The following is a 19681-nucleotide window of genomic DNA, read 5'->3' on the forward strand; positions in this document are numbered from 1 at the left end:
CCACTGCTGTAGAGGTTCATTTGTCATTATCCTCTACTTGCTACCCTTCTTTCCCACCCTATCTTTCCCCCCCCCATTTTTATTTATTTCAAGATTTATAAGACTGCTCAACTCAAGAGAGTGTGACTCAAGTGATGTACAACATAAATACACAATACATACATATAAAACATCAATAAGGATTATTTATGAATTTAATATATGCAGAGTGTTGTCCAGTTAGACATAGTATGGTCCAGTCCTTACCTTCTTTCCTTAAGCTTGTCTTTAAATTGGACTGAGACAAGGTTTACATATAATGTGCTGTGATGTTTGTTTGGCTTCAACTTGCTTGCCATGCTTATTAAACAAATCACATTGTGTCTTAACACCATATGCAAATCTTAAATTCTTCAACAACCAAAAAGGTGGGAGGGGGAGCTGTTCCACGTGAAACAAAACAGGAACAATGCTTAGATTAGTCTAATACAGTGGTTCTCAACCTTTTTAATGCTGCAACCCCCAACCGGTCGTAAGTCGAGGACTACTCAACCGGTCGTAAGTCGAGGACTATTCAACTGGTGCAGCACGTTTGCAGAATGGGACTTTTGGCGGGCTCAGCAGGGCAGAGACAGCCTGGACAATTCCTATTGGCTTTTGAAAGCCAATAGAATTAGACTCTATTCAAGAGAGTCTATTCTATTGGCTTTCAAAAGCCAATAGAATAAAAGGGAGTAGCACAGCTAAGGAAAAGGGGGAAAAAATGGCGGACTGCGTTGTTTGGCGACCCCCGTGAAATGGTCGTTCGACCCCAAATGGGGTCCCGACCCACAGGTTGAGAACCACTGGTCTAATACAATGTTTCCTAAAGTTTTGTCCTCAGGACCATTTCCCACTTTTAAAAATTATGGAACAGCCTCCAGTGGAAATCCTGGAGAGAAAGAAAAAAGTAGGAAGAGAGTTGGAAAGTCTGTTTGTTATATTTTTTGCATAAAATAGAAAAAATAGACTTTATGCATAAAAGCTTATGGTTTATGGTTTTATTAGACTACAGAGACATCTCTTTTGACTTTAGAAAAAGAAGTGAATTTATCATTGTACTAATAACTGCTGTAAAGATCAGAAGACATTATGTATCATTCTGTTTATTTTTCTATTTGTTTTCTCCTTCTTGCATTTTAATCAATTTTATTTATGGTCAAGAAGACCCGAAATCAAGTTACAGTACAAATATAATTTAAACTTGCCATTAGTTTTAATAAAATATTTGATCTTACATAATACACTTAAAACCCCAATACACTGATTTACTAAAAAAAACTTATTTTTAAAAATAATTGTATTAAAAGTTTTTTAAAAAATTGTCTTGCACTTTTAGCTTACTTTGATATTTTTTTCTTCACTTTGCATTATTTTTATGTTTTTAAATAACATTGGCCTAACATATGTGTAACGGGAAGATAGATCTCTCCAATTCTGCTTTCCATCTTTCACACACACAAACACACACCTCCCTCCCCCATCTTTTGCTTTAGGGCAGTGACAACACAAAATCAACAGATGCATCTTCTCATACTTTCTGGCTTGGAAAAAGCAAGTTTTATTTGCAGGACTACCTTCTTCCATAACTATCAAGGGCGACAAACGTACACAAAAAAACGACGACAAATTTCGCAAAAAACGAAGAGCCGAATCCCTCCCGTTTCAAGCCACACCCGCCATTTTAAACCTCCCTTTCCTTTTTTCGCTCCAAGAAATAAGTTTGGCGCCAAAAATACTTCCTCTAGCGAACGGCTGACCAATTCGATAAAGGAAAAGTTGAGAAAGAGGCGGGCCCAAGTTTGGGTCGCCTCCAGTCGCTTTTGGCCCTTACCGCCGCGATTGTCTTGCGCCCTTAAAGGGCAGGGTTTTTAGCTAATCGTTACATATCCTGCTGCCTTTGAGCCAATGACAGCGCGCAAAGAGTAGCGCGTGACTGCCGGCGAATCCAGAACACTTTTTTTTATTACTTTTTGCCGCGAAAACTTCTTCCAGAGTTCTAGCGAGCGACAGAGTCGTTTTACAAGGTGCTTCTCTACGGCTTCGGAGGCAGGTGAGGGGCGTTGGGGTCAGGGGCGCGCGTAAGAGCTATACCTGCTTGTATGCGTTTGAGTCGATCTTGGGATGCTGCTTAACCAGAGTTCAGGAGAGGCGATATTCATTAGTGACCTGTCATTTCTGAAACAATGTTCCTCCAAGCATTTTTTGTATATCCCCAAAATCAGCTTTTGCACAACTCCCATCCTCCCCCACTATGACGGTAACTTTTATAAGTATCACAGATGGCTGAGTCGATTGAATCAAAGTTAGCTGGTTATAATGGGCCATCGAAAAAGGAACAATTCCTGCCTACAGTTTTGCAGCTTAAAAACACAGATTTCCCGTTATCAGCTATTAGGGAACTCGAGGCCTTCGTCCTATTGCTGAATTAAATCTCCCTTCATTTCATTTCATTATTTCATTTCATTTCAATTTATTTATTTATTTAGTCACTCATCTCGCTGCAAGACAACTCATTCTTCATGTGGCTCTAATTATAATTGGGAATTATTGCTTTGCAACAAAATCATAAACTACCCACCTCTGCCATAGAGAAAGGGGAAAATGATACAGAAGAAGATGCTGTCTTGTATAAGAGCTGTAGGGTAAAGGTAATACACTTTGCACATGCTCAGAAGTGTTTTTCCTAATACTTTAAACTGGATATAATTATAATTATTAAATGCTACCCAACTTTCAGCTACGCTAGACTTAATATAAGTTATGAAACCTATATTTATAATGTATCTTATTGGTATATTTCAGCAGTGATTAATATTTGTATGCTACTTATATGTAAGGGTGTAAGTCTATACATATGTTATATATAGTATGTTTAAATGTGTGTTATGTATATGTACACTTTGGGAGCAAGCAACAAAATTTCATTTTTAATGTGTGCCATTGTGCCCACAGTAAAAAAATGATAATAAAGGTTATCTATCTATTTTGCTTTTTTTTTTTCCCAGAGAATCATGTCTGGTTTTGATGACCCTGGCATTTTCTATAGTGATAGCTTTGGTGGAGACCCAGTTACAGATGAAGGACAAATTCGAAAGTCCCAGCTGCAGAAACGCTTCAAAGAGTTTTTAAGGCAGTATCGCATTGGAACAGACCGGACTGGCTTTTCTTTCAAATACAGGTGCCCTTTCTCTTTTGGTAAACTTAAACAGTTGCTTATAACATTTTAGGTTGAAATACCTTTAGAGTGTTGGTAAGTATATCAGAATAAGATAACTTGCCCTAGAGTTCTGCAGCTTTGTGCATAGTTGTGAATGTTATTCCAATAAATATATTCATGGGTCTCTTTTTTTCTCCCACTGTATTGAAAGAGATGAGCTCAAACGTCATTATAACGTTGGACAATATTGGATTGAGGTGGAGATAGAAGATTTGGCAAGCTTTGATGAAGATCTGGCGAACTATGTACACAAGCAACCTGTGGAGCATCTTCAGCTGGTATATACACTGCATGGGAGAAATATGAGGGAGATTGCAGTTAGATTATGGAATGATGCCTTGTAGAGTTTCAGACTGCTGGTCCGTCTAGCTTAACATTGATAACAGCAACACTTTTGGGTTTCATACTGGAATTTTTTATTGCCCAGCTAAAAATGTTGATGGCTAACCATGGGGCTTTCTGCCTGTAAAGGCTGAGTTATATTACTGAACTATCCCCTTTCTGAAATTTTTATGTATAATTATTCCACAGTATTATTAACTAGCTATGCCCTATTCCAGAATTCTCCATTATTTCCTTCTCACTCCAATTGTTACTTTTCTAACTGAAACTTAATATTCCATGATTAGACTATTTTTTAGCTATTTCTGTCCAATTGGGCCTTCTTTTCTTCTTTAAGAAAAAGAGAATGCCTGTCCTATATTTTAAACAATTGCATTTCTTTCTTAGCTGGAGGAAGCTGCAAAAGAGGTAGCTGATGAAGTAACACGTCCTCGGCCAACAGGAGAAGAGACTCTTCAGGATATTCAAGTTATGCTCCGATCAGATGCCAATCCATCCAACATCCGAAATCTCAAAGTGAGTTAGACCCTCAGCCTTATGAACTATGGCTGATTTCATAAACCTAAACAGGGTCACACCTGTTTAGTGTTTGAATAGAAAGCTCCCAGGAAACTGCAGATCTGTAGCCAGAGATATCTGCAGAGTATGGTGAAACAGAAATGAAAATAGCACCCATAAAGGTGTAATCAAAACTCTATCCGGTTTTTTTATGTGCATTGTACTTAAGGCCACCATCTTTAATTTTTTTACCACATCCTGCAGAAACTCTTGTTTATAGCTTAGTTTGAGACATAAAGGAAATCCTGGAAGAAACAAATAGCAAATCATTTCCATGCTGTTTCCAAGAAAAGTTGAAGTTAAGAAGCTCAATTTGAAATAGGCTATTTTTAAAAAAAAAATCACTAAAAATGAGGTTGGAGTTATAGTTTTGTAGAGCTAATGAAGGTTCCCTTTGCATTTGCCAGCATTGCTGTAGTATTGTAATAAAAATCTATTACCTTAATTTTTCCAGGAAGGTATAATAATTTGCCTTTCCAGTTTATTGTTGAGAATTTCTTTATATTGATTGCTGCCTTAAGGAATCTTTGTAGCTGTGATCTACTAAGTTTACTCTAAAATATATTTGAAAGAAAAGTTATATCAAAACTCTCCTTTATTTTTGTGGAGAGCCATTTTGATATAGTAGTTAAGATGCTGGCCTAGAAATCAGAAGTCTATGAATTCTAGTCCAGCCTTAGACATGAAAACCAGCTGGATGACTTTGGACTAGTCATTCTCTCTCAGCCCAACCCACCTCACAGAGCTGTGAGAAAAAAGAGGAGGAGGAAGGAGTGTTAAGTATGTTTGCTGCCTTGAATTTCTTTTAAAGGCAGGATAAAAATATAAAACTAGTTCAATGCCAACTTTCATCTCCTCAGATGCTTTGTACCACAAAAATGATATTTATTTTCTTTGTTGTACCTAGTTATTAATTGCAATAAAGTATGTACACATATTTCTTGTGATAGCTATTTAATTGCCTCAACGTGCCTCACAAACATTTGAAAAAATCAGAAGTAGCCAAAATAGTTAAGTGGAAATAATGGAAGAGGCCTTTATGCATGCATGGTATCTTCTGACTATTCCAGATGTTGGAGGACGTTTTTGCAGATGAAACCTTAGTGAAATATAAAGCAATGCAGATGTTTTACAATAAGAAAGAAAGGGACCTTCTGGCTTCAGAAAGCAGATTCAAATGAATACTTCATTCTGAAGTTCATTTAAATGTAGAACCTAAGAACCCTAGAGTCATAGGTTGCAATAAATAATATATGTATGAAATATTTTTTATGCCTCATTCTGTATTTTTGTATCCTAAAAATTGGAACATTACACTATGAACAACTTGTAGTGACTGTGGAAAAGAGATTTGGATTTCTGGATCTTTGGATGCTCTGGGTATATATTTTCTTTTGCAGTTTTCAGGATGGTTGTAATTTCTCCTTGTTTGATTTGAAGTCTGAACAGATGTCACATTTGGTGAAGATCCCAGGAATCATTATTGCTGCAACTCCTGTGAGAGCCAAAGCAACCAAGATCACCATCCAATGCCGCACTTGCCGGAATATAATACCTAACATAGCTTTGCGTCCAGGTCTGGAAGGATATGCTCTTCCTCGGAAGTGCAGCACGTAAGAGTTGCATTTCTTTTCAGATTTTAATGAAATTTACTTTAGGACACATATGATTATGACCTATATGATTATGTTGCTTTGTCTTTGTTTACAGAGGACTCCTGTATATACTTTCTCATTAGCATACCCTATTAAGCTTCATTAGAATTATTCTCAAATAATTGGCATAAGATTATAGCCTTTGTTACATGTTTCTTTTCATTTAAGGCAAAGTTGGGCAAATTTTATATCATCCAGATATTTGGATTAATTCCTATTAGCCACAAGCAACTTAGTAAAGGTTTGGGAGAGTTCTAGTAAAAAACATTTGGAGGATGATTGCTTCTTTAAGATTATGTGGAGCTTTGAAAAAAAAAATTCTTGGAGGAAACCTGTAATTTGAATTGAAGTCTGCATACCTCATAGTTTCCTTCGTCCAGTTAGATCCCACAGGCTGGGCCTCCTTCAGGTCCCGTCGGCCAAGCAGTGCCATTTGGCGGGGCCATGGAGGAGGGCTTTCTCTGTGATGGCGCCCATGTCTTGGAACCAGCTCCCCCCAGAGATTAGGACTGCTCCCACCCTGTTGGTTTTCCGTAAGCTGCTTAAGACCTGGCTTTTCCGGCAGGCCTGGGGTTTATAAAATCTGACCCCTGGATGACTGTTATTGTACTGTTTGTTTTGTTATGTTTTATGGTGTTTTTATTGTTAGCCGCCCAGAGTCCTCTGGGAGTGGGGCGGCTTATAAATTTTAAAAATAAATAAATTTAAAAGCAGTGTTCTCCTGTACCCAAAAAGATTAAAATGTATCAATAAAACTGAGTTCATAAAAAAAATGAACTCTGAATTCCCAAATGCTGTGTAGTAATGAAATGTGAGATTGAACACTACAACACTGGCAGTGAGATGGCTGGTATTGTTTAATTGGCCAACTCTTACTACAACTGCAGGAATTTAGGTTAAAGTTTAGTGGATATATGAATTCCATTTGCATCTAAGATGCACACATTCAAAGTTTATTTTAGATAACTCTAGACAAATTTTGTGCCCATAGTATTGGTATTTCCAAAATTTGTAACAATAAATTCTCACGAGAATGATTGAGACACATTATAAAATAGAAAAAGCTGTTCCCATTTTACCTGCCGTCTTTCTTTTCATTTCAGGGAACAGACTAACCTAGCAAAATGTCCTTTGGACCCATATTTCATTGTTCCAGACAAGTGTAAATGTGTGGATTTCCAGACATTGAAGCTGCAAGAGTCTCCTGATGCTGTTCCTCATGGAGAATTGCCTCGGCACATGCAGCTCTATTGTGACAGGTGATGCTTCTGGATTCTTCAGCAGGATTGGACTGGTGCAACAAGAGACTCAATCAAGTAGAAAAATCCAAACAATAAGTTGTATCCATGGTTAAAAAATTTAGATGCATGAATGACCATTTTCATGCTTAAAACAGAATTTGGTTATTTCAATACATAAAATGGGAAACTGAATTAGCTAAAAAATATATGGGAATAAATACAGTTGTTAGTGGTGCTTATCCATGTTACGTGATCCTCCAGGTCTTTGTAAACAATCCGAATGTACTGTTAGCAAGAAGCGTTCAAGAGTTACCCTTTTTGTTCCATTTTAAATTGCTTCTTCTTCCTTCCTTGCTCTTAATTTTCCAGATATCTGTGTGACAAAGTTGTCCCTGGGAACAGAGCTACTATCATAGGTGTTTACTCAATCAAAAAGGCAGGCCTCACAAAGATCAAGAGCCGGAACAATGCTGGAGTGGGCATCCGGAGCTCCTACATCCGTGTAGTGGGAATACAAGTAGACACCGAAGGCTCAGGTAAAGCTTTAATTTGGAAGCCTGAGTCTTATGTGAGATTTTGAGTCATGCCATATTTTTTTGCCCTCCTGTTCATTTGACTATGAAACATACTGGTCAAAAGAGAACTTGTGTTGTTTAGGCCTGAGAATTACTGACTCCAGCTCTTATCTATTCTGCCTTTCTAATGTAATCCATATCAGACTGAAACCAATATTAATCTGTGGACTTAAGACTATTTAATACAAATGATTAGTAGCATTTCTCAAAATAGTCATATGACTGATAAAGTATTACATAAGTTGTATTTTTTTTTTTCATTAGAATTGTATCAGAACAATCCTGCAGACCCCAACCTTTCAGTATTTGTCTGTTTTTCTCTAGGGCGCAGTGTCAGTGGCTCCGTGACACCTCAGGAAGAGGAGGAGTTTCGGCATTTGGTTTCCATGCCCAATATTTATGATATGGTTGCCAAAAGCATTGCTCCTTCCATCTATGGTAGTAATGATATCAAGAAGGCAATTGCATGCATGCTTTTTGGAGGCTCTCGAAAGAGGTAATTGGCAAGAGGCAAAGGGGAATCATAAGGAAAGAAAGTCATACAGGCTTATCTCTGTTTTACTATGAAGCAGCCTTTTTATATACTTAATATTTTCCTTACTTTTATCATAACTATTCCTGGGAAGGAAAATAATGCTGTTTACCCAGCAGTACATGAAAAGGAAAGAGCAGCTGTCTGTTACATGGTGTTTTCTTTTCTTGAACTAGAATGGAAGAGAAAAGGTATTGCTATCTCTGCCCCTTTTCCAATTCCCTTTGGGCTTTGATGTTCTGAATAACTACTCTTAGGCAGCTTCTAAAGGGAAAAATATCTCAAATAGCAAATTTGAGTGATTATTGTTGGCAAATGGAACCAAAATAGCATTGCAACAGCGTAATTGGATGAGCACCAGAATTTTTGCTTTTGTTTTTAACCACCGCTTCTGTAAGATTTTGGTCTCAGGATCCCTTAACTTTCAAAACTAATTTTTCAAAAATAGCTTTGGTTTATGTGGGTTATAACAATCAGTATATACTGTATTAGAAATAAAAATTGGGAAAAAAAATGAAATTTTATTTGACTTCGTAAACCACATGAAGGGTCTCGGAACTTCAGTGGTTCCCAGACCATCCTTTGAAAACCACTGAGTTAGACAATGAAAACTTAGTAGTTGGATAGAGTGATAAACATTATTCCCTAATACAGTGGTGGCGAACCTATGGCATGGGTGCCAGAGGTGGCACTCAGAGACCTCTCGGTGGGCACGCGCGCCGTCGCCCCAGTCCTAGGCCTTCAACTGGGTTTTATAAAACCTTTTCCCTTTAGGCCTCCGCCGCCATGTACAAAAAAAAAAAAAAAAGGTTCAATCAATCAGTCAACTTCAACTTCTTGCGAGAAAAAAAAGATCTTGCAAAGTTGAAATTGATTGATTGAACTTTTTAGTCCCACCCAGTCTGCTGTTACCACCGCAGCCACGCCCACCCAATAGGCCATACCCACCTGGCACCCGACGATGCATAAGTGGGTTTGGGGACTTGGTCTCTAAAAGGTTCGCCATCACTGCCCTAATATATAGGTAATTTAGTGATCTAGATGTTTCTGAAGTGAACCTCCTACTTCTCTCGCCATGAGTAAACATAGCAACAGCCAAAGGTTCAAAGTCTTCCCACCTCTGCAGTTACACCTTGTAGAGTTCTGGAAGCAAGCATACCTGGTTAGAATCAGATAAGAGAAGTTCTGTTGGAAAAGTCTCAGCCGATTCAATTTGTGATAAGACTTTTTTGATATTGGGGATTAATGAAATGTTAATCAGGAGTGCAGACTGCCTGTTTGTGAAGCTCCAACCAATCACCCCAGCTATCTATTTATTTCAGTGATAATAGGGAGTGGCTTTCTAACAAACAGTTCATATTGTCTCTAGTCTCTTACCAATTTCTTTCAATTTACAGACTTCCAGATGGGTTAACACGTAGAGGGGATATTAATTTACTCATGATGGGAGACCCTGGAACTGCCAAATCTCAGCTTTTAAAGTTTGTAGAAAGATGTTCACCCATAGGAGTAAGTAACTTGTAGGGCAGTTATGTACCTGATCTATAGGCTTATCATTTTAATTATTAAAATTATACATTGTCATTCTACTAGTTTAAAAGCTCATCTTCTGATTTTATTGCATAAACTGAATAATACTGATATTAGAGGCTGTCTTGTTTGTTGACCTGTACATGGAAAATTGGTATGATGTGAAGGTTGAAAAGATAAACAGACTGAGTTACTACTTATAGCTGAGTGATCAAAAAGGCTAACAATAATGCATGTCAGGTACCAGGGAATGAAGAGTTTAAGATAGAGTCTTTAATATAGTTATTTTTAAGTCAAGAATTTCAACTTGGCTAATGTGGGTGCTCAAGGCCTTTGTAATTGTATTGCCCTAAATAGTAAACAGTGAAGACAGAGGGGGATGTTATATAGAGAGAGCCAGTTTGGTGTAATGGTTAAGGGACTGCCAAGAAACCAGGAGATTTACATTCCAGCCCTGTTAGGTATGAAAATTGACTGGGGCCTATCACTCGTTCCAGCCCTCCTTATAGGGTTATTGTGGGGAAAGTAGGACACAGTGTATTAGTTATGTTCATCACCTTGAGTTATACATAAAAAGGCAGCTTGAACATAGAATAATCTACAATTTGTCACTTAGAAGAAAGTCAAGGTCTGAACTATGTTTTAGAGTACAAATTTAAGTCATAGACAGGCAATTCCAAATTAATGGAGCAATTTAAATGGGGAACCATTTCAGAAGTAGCAGGTTTTTTTCTCCTTTCACTATCAAGCAGAAGTTCTGACCTAGAATATTCGAATCTCCTTTTCCTCCCTTCCAGGTCTATACTTCAGGGAAAGGCAGCAGTGCAGCTGGTCTAACTGCCTCAGTGATCAAAGACCCAGCTACACGGAGCTTCTTTGTAGAAGGTGGAGCCATGGTCTTGGCTGATGGAGGAGTAGTATGCATTGACGAGTTTGACAAGGTACAGATGGAATGGTTGGCAAAAAATCTGTTGTAAGATTGGAATACAGGGGGTTCTTGCTTAACAACCAGTCACTTAGCAACAGTTTAAAGTTACAATGGATCTCCCCAATGCTACTTATAACCCAATTATGTCCACTGTATGTAATGGATTTGTTAATGACCATGGTGTTTGATTAACAACTGCTGAAAAATGATCGTAAAATCAGATGCGGTCACATGGTGAACAGTTTAACAATCACTATGACTTAACTGCATTTGAGGTCAGAATTATGATTATAAGTCAAGGACTATGCATAGTAAGTTCAAGTCATATTAAGAAGAGAGCTTTATATGCACTTACGCTTTCATTTTAAAGAAATTGAGAATAGTTAAACTTCCATAATTCAAAAAGAACCCCAAACAAACCAACTTAAGCAGAGCAATTTTCAAAATTGTATTCATTTAATTTGTGCTAAAAGTATGCTACCAGCTTTATTTCGTAAAATAGCACATAATTACTTTGAATATTATTTCAAAACATTTAAAATATTTTAACAAAGTGGTATTATTTTCTTCTATATATGGAAACTTGGCTTGTTGTTTCCCCCGTTCTTTGAAAAAGATGCGTGAAGATGATAGGGTGGCCATCCATGAAGCTATGGAGCAGCAGACCATCTCCATTGCCAAGGTGAATTTACCATAGCTGCTTCTGAGAATCCTCAGTTACTTTTTTCAGTCCATTTTTCTGTTCATTTACAAATGAATATGGCTTTAAACCAGGGACTATTTATTTCTCACCAAGGATGAAGTTGACTTTGGATAAATTGCAGGGGGGGAAGGATGCACTATGGCAAGTAGGTGACTTCAAAGCATGAAATGAACCATTCTGCTGACTTTATTTTATTTATTTATTTATGAGACTTATATACCGCTTTAAGTGCAAGCACTCTCTAAGCGGTGTACACCAGTAAGCAATGTATATATATATTTACATTGCCCCCAACAATCTGGGTCCTCATTTTACCTACCCCGGAAGGATGGAAGGCTGAGTCAACCTTGAGCCGGTGAGATTTGAACCGCTGACCTGCTGAACACAGTCAGCTAAAGTGGCCTGCAGTACTGCACTCTAACTGCTGCGCCACCTCGACTTACTTGCCTGAAGCCTTTTATGCATCTATATAAGCTTCTGGAAATCCATTGCATAGCAATTAGATTCTCATTTGAACTTGAAAGTTACTAAAACCTTGCAAATGAGAAATGCTCAAAGGAACTGCAGATTAAAAGTTTTTACCAGAAAAGGTAAGGGTTTAGAAGAGAAGCCAGTGGGTCATATCAATAAGTCTGAAAGCTTTATTTAGCTAAGAGGCTGAGGGCTGTTCAGGCCAGCCTTAAAATATCTAATGCCATCGAGTTCATTCTTCCTTATCAGGACTGAACAGCATTTTTGGAGCCAAGGGCTTTGTTTTTTCTTTGCACCCTGTCCAGGACCACAGTAAACATAATGGTAACATTATGCAGTCACAACTGGACTGGACAGAGAAGAAAATTTTGATTCTTTCTAGTATTGTAAAGTTTAAGGCAGGAAGTGGGTATTTTTAAAGTTTTACAAAGGCTTAAGATTCCCATTTGGTCCCTAACCCTGACAATAATTAAATTGGTTCAGCTTTTCTATAGAGGGTTAAGAGTGCCTCACTGTGGGTCTTGGAAAGCCAGTGGTTATATATTATTACACATTATTTTATAGGACATGATGGGGGAAGTGTTCCAGGCTGATTTGCATCTTACTCTGACTTTCCATTTTTCTAAACTGTAGGCCCAATACAGTAAAAACTTGCATAAGTCCCATCCTTTTAACTATACTACATGCTGGTTAATACAGTTTTTTTCCTTTCTCTGTGCAATCATGCAGGCTGGTATCACCACTACCCTAAATTCACGCTGCTCTGTATTAGCAGCTGCAAACTCCGTGTTCGGACGCTGGGATGAAACTAAAGGAGATGAAAATATAGACTTCATGCCCACCATTCTGTCCCGATTTGACATGATCTTCATTGTCAAAGATGAGCACAATGAGGAAAGAGACATGGTAGGTTCTTTGAATAGCCCAGTACAAAGTGGGGGGAGTTGTATGGGAAATTCAATTTTTTAAAACTGTAGAAACAATGGCACAAAGACTTGATTTTGTGAAGGCCTATATTCCATTTCTTTTATATAATGGCATACCTCTAAAAGAAGGGTTAGATAAGAAGTGTAATTCTATATTCTCTGCACCCATTATAGAGAATTTAGCCAATATTTTAATCTTCCTTATAAAACAAAGCATTCGGAAGACAGTAAGTATTCTGCAAATTTAGGTCCTGTTGTATTCAAACGTTATCTCTGCCTGGAAAGTATTGTAAAAGCATTTATAAATTCTGCAGGATTTATAGACTGTGCTTTCATATTACACTTACTCAACATTAGCATAACCGTAATCCATTTAATCAGATCTTCTCTGTTCACATGATATGACTATATATGAATGAGCTCAATAAAGTTTGATTGCCTGGCTTGTGACTCTATATGTTGCATAAACATACCCTAAATTGCTCTCCAAAGATTATATAAAAGGTGGAATAAGGTATAATAACCCTTTACTAAAAAGAGCAGTAAGTGCTTTTTTTAAAGGAATGATAATGGCAGATCTCTTGCAGCCTTAAAAGTTAGCATGCAGAAATAATAAAGCTTTGCTTTATTGCATTAATAGTAAATGCAGAAGGTCTTTTCAGTGGGTTTTTTCCCCCTTCTAGTTAATTTGTTCTTTGTTGTTCCCTAGACCCTGGCCAAGCATGTGATGTCACTACATGTAAGTGCCTTAACCCAGACACAGGCAGCTGAGGGTGAGATTGAGCTGCATAAACTGAAGAAGCTGATTGCCTATTGCAGAGCGTGAGTAAGACAATTGTAGCAATAATTACATGGAAAGTGTGGTGGAAACCTTTCAAGCATGCTTCAGATTAATAAAAGAAAAACTAAATGTTTTGCTTTGGTTCTAGAGCAGGCATGTCAAACTCACAACATCACGTGACGTCACACAACATATCGGGCCGGTTTTGCCATTGCCGGCAATGGGGTGGACGCGGCTTCCATGTGACGCATCTGGCCCACTGGCCAGCAGTTTGACACCCCTGTTCTAGAGATTCAAAAGGTCTTCAGCTCAGTGCTGAAGCAAAAGCAAAATTTACTTCATTCTGACTTGAGGGCCAGGGTGATATTTCAGCTCCAAAAATGCCTTCCTTCAAGTGTCTCTAAAGTAGTAGTCCACACTTTGTGTGTAGGAAAGACAGCCATTCAACTATGCTTAATAAGTTTCATGATGCTATAAGCATCCAAAAGATGCTAGAGAAGAAAAGGCATATCATTAAGAAATCACTAGAACATCCATTTTCATTTCATAAATTGAACAGCCTGGAGACTAAGTTCATATATTAAGGTGTTCTAACAGTAGTTTGTTTAATAAGCCACAGTGGATGTATTCACACAACATACTGAACTACATTATGACTTACTAAAGTGTACAAATTTGGTTTCAATCAATCAATCAATTTGACTGTGATTATGCCATAAGAATTAAAAATTCAAAATGATCTCGTATTTATGTGGTCTATGTGTACGTATGTATATATGTCTGTCTCTGTGTGTGTGCTGATAAAATTTTTATTTGTTCCCATAGGAAATGTGGTCCTCGCCTCTCTGCAGAAGCTGCAGAGAAATTGAAGAACCGCTACATTCTTATGCGCAGTGGTGCCCGTGAACATGAAAGAGAAAGCGACCGTCGCTCCAACATTCCCATTACAATAAGGTAAGGGGAAATAAACATCTGGGTTTCAGTTGAGGAACTAAATAATAGTTATTTAGTAGAGAAACTGTACAGAAAAGTTCCTCTGTACAGTTTCTGATTCTCTCAAGAGTGTTATTAGACACCTTTAAAGCCCTTCATGGCTTAGGACCAGGTTACTTACAGGACCACATACTGCCGCATAGTTCCCAGAGACCGGTGAGGTCCCACAGATTGGGCCTCCTTCAGGTCCCGTCAGCCAGACAATGTCGGCTGGCGGGCCCTCGGTGAAGGGCCTTTTCTGTGGTGGCTCCGACGTGGTGGAATCAACTTCCCCCCGAGATTCGAACTATTCCCACCTTGCCGGCCTTCAAGAAAGCTATTAAAACTCTCCTGTTCCGGCAGGCCTGGGGTTGATGTCCCCGGGGGGGGGGGCGGGCTTCGATTGGGGCATGCTGTGTGAATGTATTCATTTTTAATTGTTATATTTGTTGTTTTAATTTTGTACGCCGCCCTGAGTCCCTAGGGATTGGGCGGCAAATAAATAAATAAATAAAAGCTGGTTTGGCCTATACTGAACTGAAACCTGAATGTCTAGGGATAGATTGATCTATTGGATAAAAACTAGGACTGTTTTGATCTGTACATGAATGGTTTTGGTATATAGAGAGCAGAGTAAACTAAGAATGTTGGCAGCTGAGAGAATAAGGGAAAGATACTAGGAAGATGTGGGGGAGAGGCATGATGAGCTTATACTATAGTACATTAGAATTTTTCAGTGGGAATATTGGGGTGAATGGACCAGTGGGAATAGGTCACATTAAAATCTGCTGAGGGAAGACGGGTTTACACATAATAGCCTTGCTCTACTCATTTCTATTCTGTTTCATCTGAAATCTGGAATCACAACAGTTAATTCAGAACCATCAAAATGGGGACAGTTTGTTCTAGGTTCAAAACATTTTTGCCATTTCAGACATGCTCCTAGATACCCATAAATCAAAGTCAGGGTGTAACCTTTCAGACTAACAAATGTTATTAAAAGGCATAAACTTTTATGATCTTGAGCTCTCCCCATCAGATGCAGCCTAGATACACATGTTACCACTGGAAATTTGAAAACAGTGAGAATTTGAACTTCCATTAGGATCAATATTTTATTATAATTTTCAAAAAATAATCTTGTTTCAGCACTTTTGAGACCTTCATTGCACTGATGTCTTGTTAGTAGAAGTGCACATAAAATGCAGAGTAAACAGGATGTGTTTGCCTTGATTCAGGAAATTGGGATCATTTCCTAAAATGAAAAGAGAATAGAAAAACAATTATTTTGAATAGGCATGCTGAAATGATCCCTATTCAAATTTAATTTCCAGTTAATATTTTTATTGATTTAATGCTTCACTTTTTTTCTTTTTTAATTTTAAAGATTTCTACTTCTCTTAGTCATGATTCTTTCTTTCACTTCTTTTATATTATTTTAAAAGAGCTTTTTCATTCATCCCATGCAGGCAGCTGGAGGCCATTGTGCGAATAGCAGAATCCCTCAGTAAGATGAAGCTCCAACCTTTTGCTACTGAGGCAGACATTGAAGAAGCCTTGCGGCTCTTCCAGGTGTCGACCCTTGATGCTGCTTTGTCAGGAAACCTCTCAGGTGGGCTTCCTCAAGGAAATACATGTTGCTGTGTACTACTAGAGTTCATTGACCAAAGATTGCCTGGTATACATGTGTTGATAATCTGGCTCTCAAAGGTAATGGTAGATTGCTGATTTTTTTTTCTTCAGCTTTCCAGCTGGCTGGCCTTTGAAAAATTAAGATTATTAATTCAATTGGAGTATAGGAGTATAAGAATGATACATGAAGTATTTGCCTCAAATCTTCCTTCTGTTGTGATTTTTGTTGACTGCTGAGAGCCTATATACAATTGAGGCAGTATGTAAATGATATATAAATAAATATAAACTGGTGAAATCAAACAGAACAACACACGCTGATACAAAATGTACTGTTGTAAATTTTGGCTAGATTAGATATCAAACATTTGAACAATTTATTTCTGTAAAGAAATGTGTTTCTCATGTTAATTGTAATATGCCCTCTCTGTAGGAGTAGAAGGTTTCACTACTCAGGAAGACCAAGAGATGCTGTCTCGTATTGAGAAACAGCTCAAGCGTCGCTTTGCCATTGGCTCCCAAGTATCTGAACACAGCATTATCCAGGATTTTGTGAAACAAGTAAGTTACCTGAGAGAGGCAGCTGGAAGTGCTCTCTTGGCTATAGTCCAGTGAATGAATGAATGAAAAGGTTTATGAACAATATCAAGAATATACGGAACCCCTAGAATGTGTGCTATTGGTTGTCTGGCCAAGTTGCAAGATGTGCAGACCTAATTAATTTTAGTGGAAGGAAGTGTGCTTCAGTCCATCATAATATTTATTCATCCCTGTTCTAGAACAGCTTCTCCTGTCCTTTGGTCCAAGGATTGTGAGAATTAGACTTCCACAGATTTGGAGGATGCAGAAGGATCAGGGTATAGGTGGAGTGCAGAGAATTTTCACTTCCTCTCAGTAGCTGATTGCATACCATAGAGCAGTGCCCCCCCTGACCTTTTGGGCACCTGGGACTGGTTCTGTGGAGAGAGGTCTTTCTGTGGACCAGAAGGAGTGTGGTTTTGTGTGCTGCCCCGCTTCACTTTTTGCATGGCCTGATTTCTGGCATGCTGCGGACCGGTGCCGGTCCATGGACCGGAGGTTGGGGACGCCTACTATAGAGGGAGAAATAGGTATCCCTTTGCATAGAAGATGTACTTTCATGTTGGGAATGGTACAGATAGTCCTTGACTTCTAACTGGTTGCTTAGAGGCAATTTGCTGTTACGACAGATCCCCAAAAAGGTATTTATAACCAAGATTTAAACTTCTGGACCCCCTCTCCCCACTGCAGTCAAGTGATTGCATTTGGGTCCTTGGCAGACAAGTCCGTATTTGTGACTGGTTGCAGCATCTCACAGTCATGTGATCGTGATTTATGTTTTTGCTGGAAACCAGCATTTGCTTCCACTTTCCAGCAAAAAACACCCACTGCAGACAATTGTTTAATGACTACAACAAAAAATTAAAATTGGGTCGTCACGTGATGACCTGCTTAATGATCAGCACTCCTTACAACCATAATACCAGGCTCAATTAAGACCATAAATTGAGAAGTACCTGGAATATTCCCTAACAGACAAATCTATAGTGCTTAATACAAAATGTAGGTTAAAATGAAGCTGTCTTATTTAATACAGAAATTCAGTGTTAATTCTCCAGATTAGCACCATAAGTTGTCCATCATTCTCCTTCAAGTTTCATTGTTACTTTTAGGTGTGTTAGTTTTCACAAAATGTCTTTTTCCCTTTGCCTTCCCTCTCAGAAATATCCTGAGCACGCCATCTACAGGGTGCTGCAGCTTATGATGCGTCGTGGTGAGATCCAGCATCGCATGCAACGCAAAGTCCTTTATCGCATCAAATAAAATACTGTGCATCTCCTGGAATGTTAAAATGGATGCATTCTCCATATAATTGAAGCTAAATGTTTGCCACTGTTTTCTTATATCTAATATCTGCAATACATATTTTCAGTCCAAAGAAAAATAATCTGGAGTATTGTCCTATTCAGGGAGGTCAAAAGAGAGACAGTATAATAATAGCTCTTGCTTTTATTTGTTGCAATTTTCCTGTTAAAGTGTCACCTTGATATTTTATTACAATATTAAAAGTTTTATTTTATCAACACTAAAACTTAATAAGTAAAATGTCTGCAACAAATAGAAAGTGTTTTGTTAAGGGTGTGAGGAAAGAAAGCTGTTAAAGAATACAGAGCTAATTTTCTCTAACGAATTTCTGCTAACTGCTCCTTCTGAAAGCCTCATTGTTTAGTGTAGTAAAATTATATTGTGATCTCTTGTGACTGCCATTGAGGTCAACAGTAGAGAACCAGGGAAAAGAACATATGGAAAGCAAAGATCTTTCCCTTGAGAAGTTAGAGTTCCAAGACATGTTTACACAACATGGCTTTTGTGCTTAGTTGTGATACTTCAATGACAATTAGCTGAGCAACATTGGAGGAGACCAGAAAGCAAATACTGTATGTAGAAAGATCTGTCACCAAAATAAGTTACTTCCACCATCACTCTTTCCTTGAATGTGAGATAAGAATCTTACCTCAAGAATATAGCTGCATTTTTTTCTTTCTATGGCCTTTCAAAGTACAAGCAGGATTCCTTGGGGTAAGACAGTGGCCATACATAATTGCACCGTATAGTGGAAATATCCCTCCTGTAGTTCTGACCAAAAAACACCCCAGTTTCATTTTATTTTGATTTTATTATATGCTGATCATGCTTTCCACAAGAGTGCATAAAGCAATAAATACTTCATTGGAGAAATGGCATAAATATTTTTATAATGTTTGCTAATATTTAACAATGAAATAACTACTGCGTTCTAAAAATAAAATAATAAACCAGTGCAAAGATAGTTGACAAAAATTATTTGAATGCTTGATGCCTTAAAAATGTTTGTACCAATAATTTTCACTAATTGATGTAAACTGTTTCTGCCTGAAACCCTGTAGGAACGATCCATTTCATTCATGAATGTGACACTGCAAAGCCACATATTTTCTCTTGTTTTTGAACTAACACAGCCAGGTGTTACAGCTTGTAAAACTTGTTTTACTGTTCATTATACTTATTAGGCCTGGCAAAACCTGGGTAGGAGCACTTCAGAATCTCTGGAGAATATACCAAGTATCTATTCAACTCATTCAAGCAGCTCCAACTTTCCAACTTGGACTCTTGAACACTGTTTTGGAAAGTTCACACACAATAAACTTCCAAAGCAGTTGTCCCAAGGTTGGAACAAAGATGCAGGTGTTTAATAGTTCAAAATGGAGAGTTTTGTATGCCCCCTTTTTGAGGTTTTGTTTCTGTTTTGTTCACCTGGTTTTTGCAGGATGGGCAAGATAGGGAAATTCAGAGGTGAACCTTTATTTCCTTCTCTCATGCTTGTATTTTCTTGAAGTACAATGCCCATTTATACATAAGTCATTTTCACAGGTTGATGCTGTACAATTTATGTAGGGATGCTGTTTGATGGGAGAATAGCTAGAAAGGTGGTTTCCTCTAATTAAGATCTGCTGGCCTTTTGCTGTGCTACTTTAAAACCTTTCTCTCCCTAAATTCAGTAGCCAGTAGAGGGTGCTAGAAATCCAAAATCTGCTGGCT

General features: G+C 38.1%; 1 protein-coding gene across 3 annotated transcripts; it reads left to right on the forward strand.

Annotated features, from left to right (window-relative positions):
- Window positions 1-1915: 1915 nt before the first annotated feature.
- Window positions 1916-18928, forward strand: MCM5 (minichromosome maintenance complex component 5). 3 transcript variants are annotated; one of them, XM_039353069.1, is made up of 17 exons: window positions 1916-2071; window positions 3027-3199; window positions 3390-3516; window positions 3968-4096; window positions 5579-5751; window positions 6897-7052; window positions 7404-7570; window positions 7934-8105; window positions 9539-9650; window positions 10469-10612; window positions 11216-11281; window positions 12503-12679; window positions 13409-13521; window positions 14306-14434; window positions 15922-16064; window positions 16518-16645; window positions 17825-18928. In XM_039353069.1, exons 2-17 carry the CDS (start codon window positions 3033-3035, stop codon window positions 17924-17926), a joined length of 2205 nt encoding a protein of 734 aa, XP_039209003.1. In that variant the 5' UTR covers window positions 1916-2071; window positions 3027-3032; the 3' UTR covers window positions 17927-18928. The 3 variants fall into 3 exon arrangements, with proteins under 3 accessions (XP_039209003.1, XP_039209005.1, XP_039209004.1); XM_039353071.1 differs by having other exon boundaries at window positions 1919-2067; XM_039353070.1 differs by lacking the exon at window positions 1916-2071 and adding an exon at window positions 2517-2669.
- The last annotated feature ends 753 nt before the right edge of the window (window positions 18929-19681 follow it).

Source organism: Crotalus tigris, unplaced genomic scaffold, assembly GCF_016545835.1.
Source record: "Crotalus tigris isolate CLP2741 ecotype Arizona unplaced genomic scaffold, ASM1654583v1 scf7180000018491.14276545383:2951260, whole genome shotgun sequence".
In the NCBI taxonomy this organism is placed as follows: Eukaryota; Metazoa; Chordata; class Lepidosauria; order Squamata; family Viperidae; genus Crotalus; species Crotalus tigris.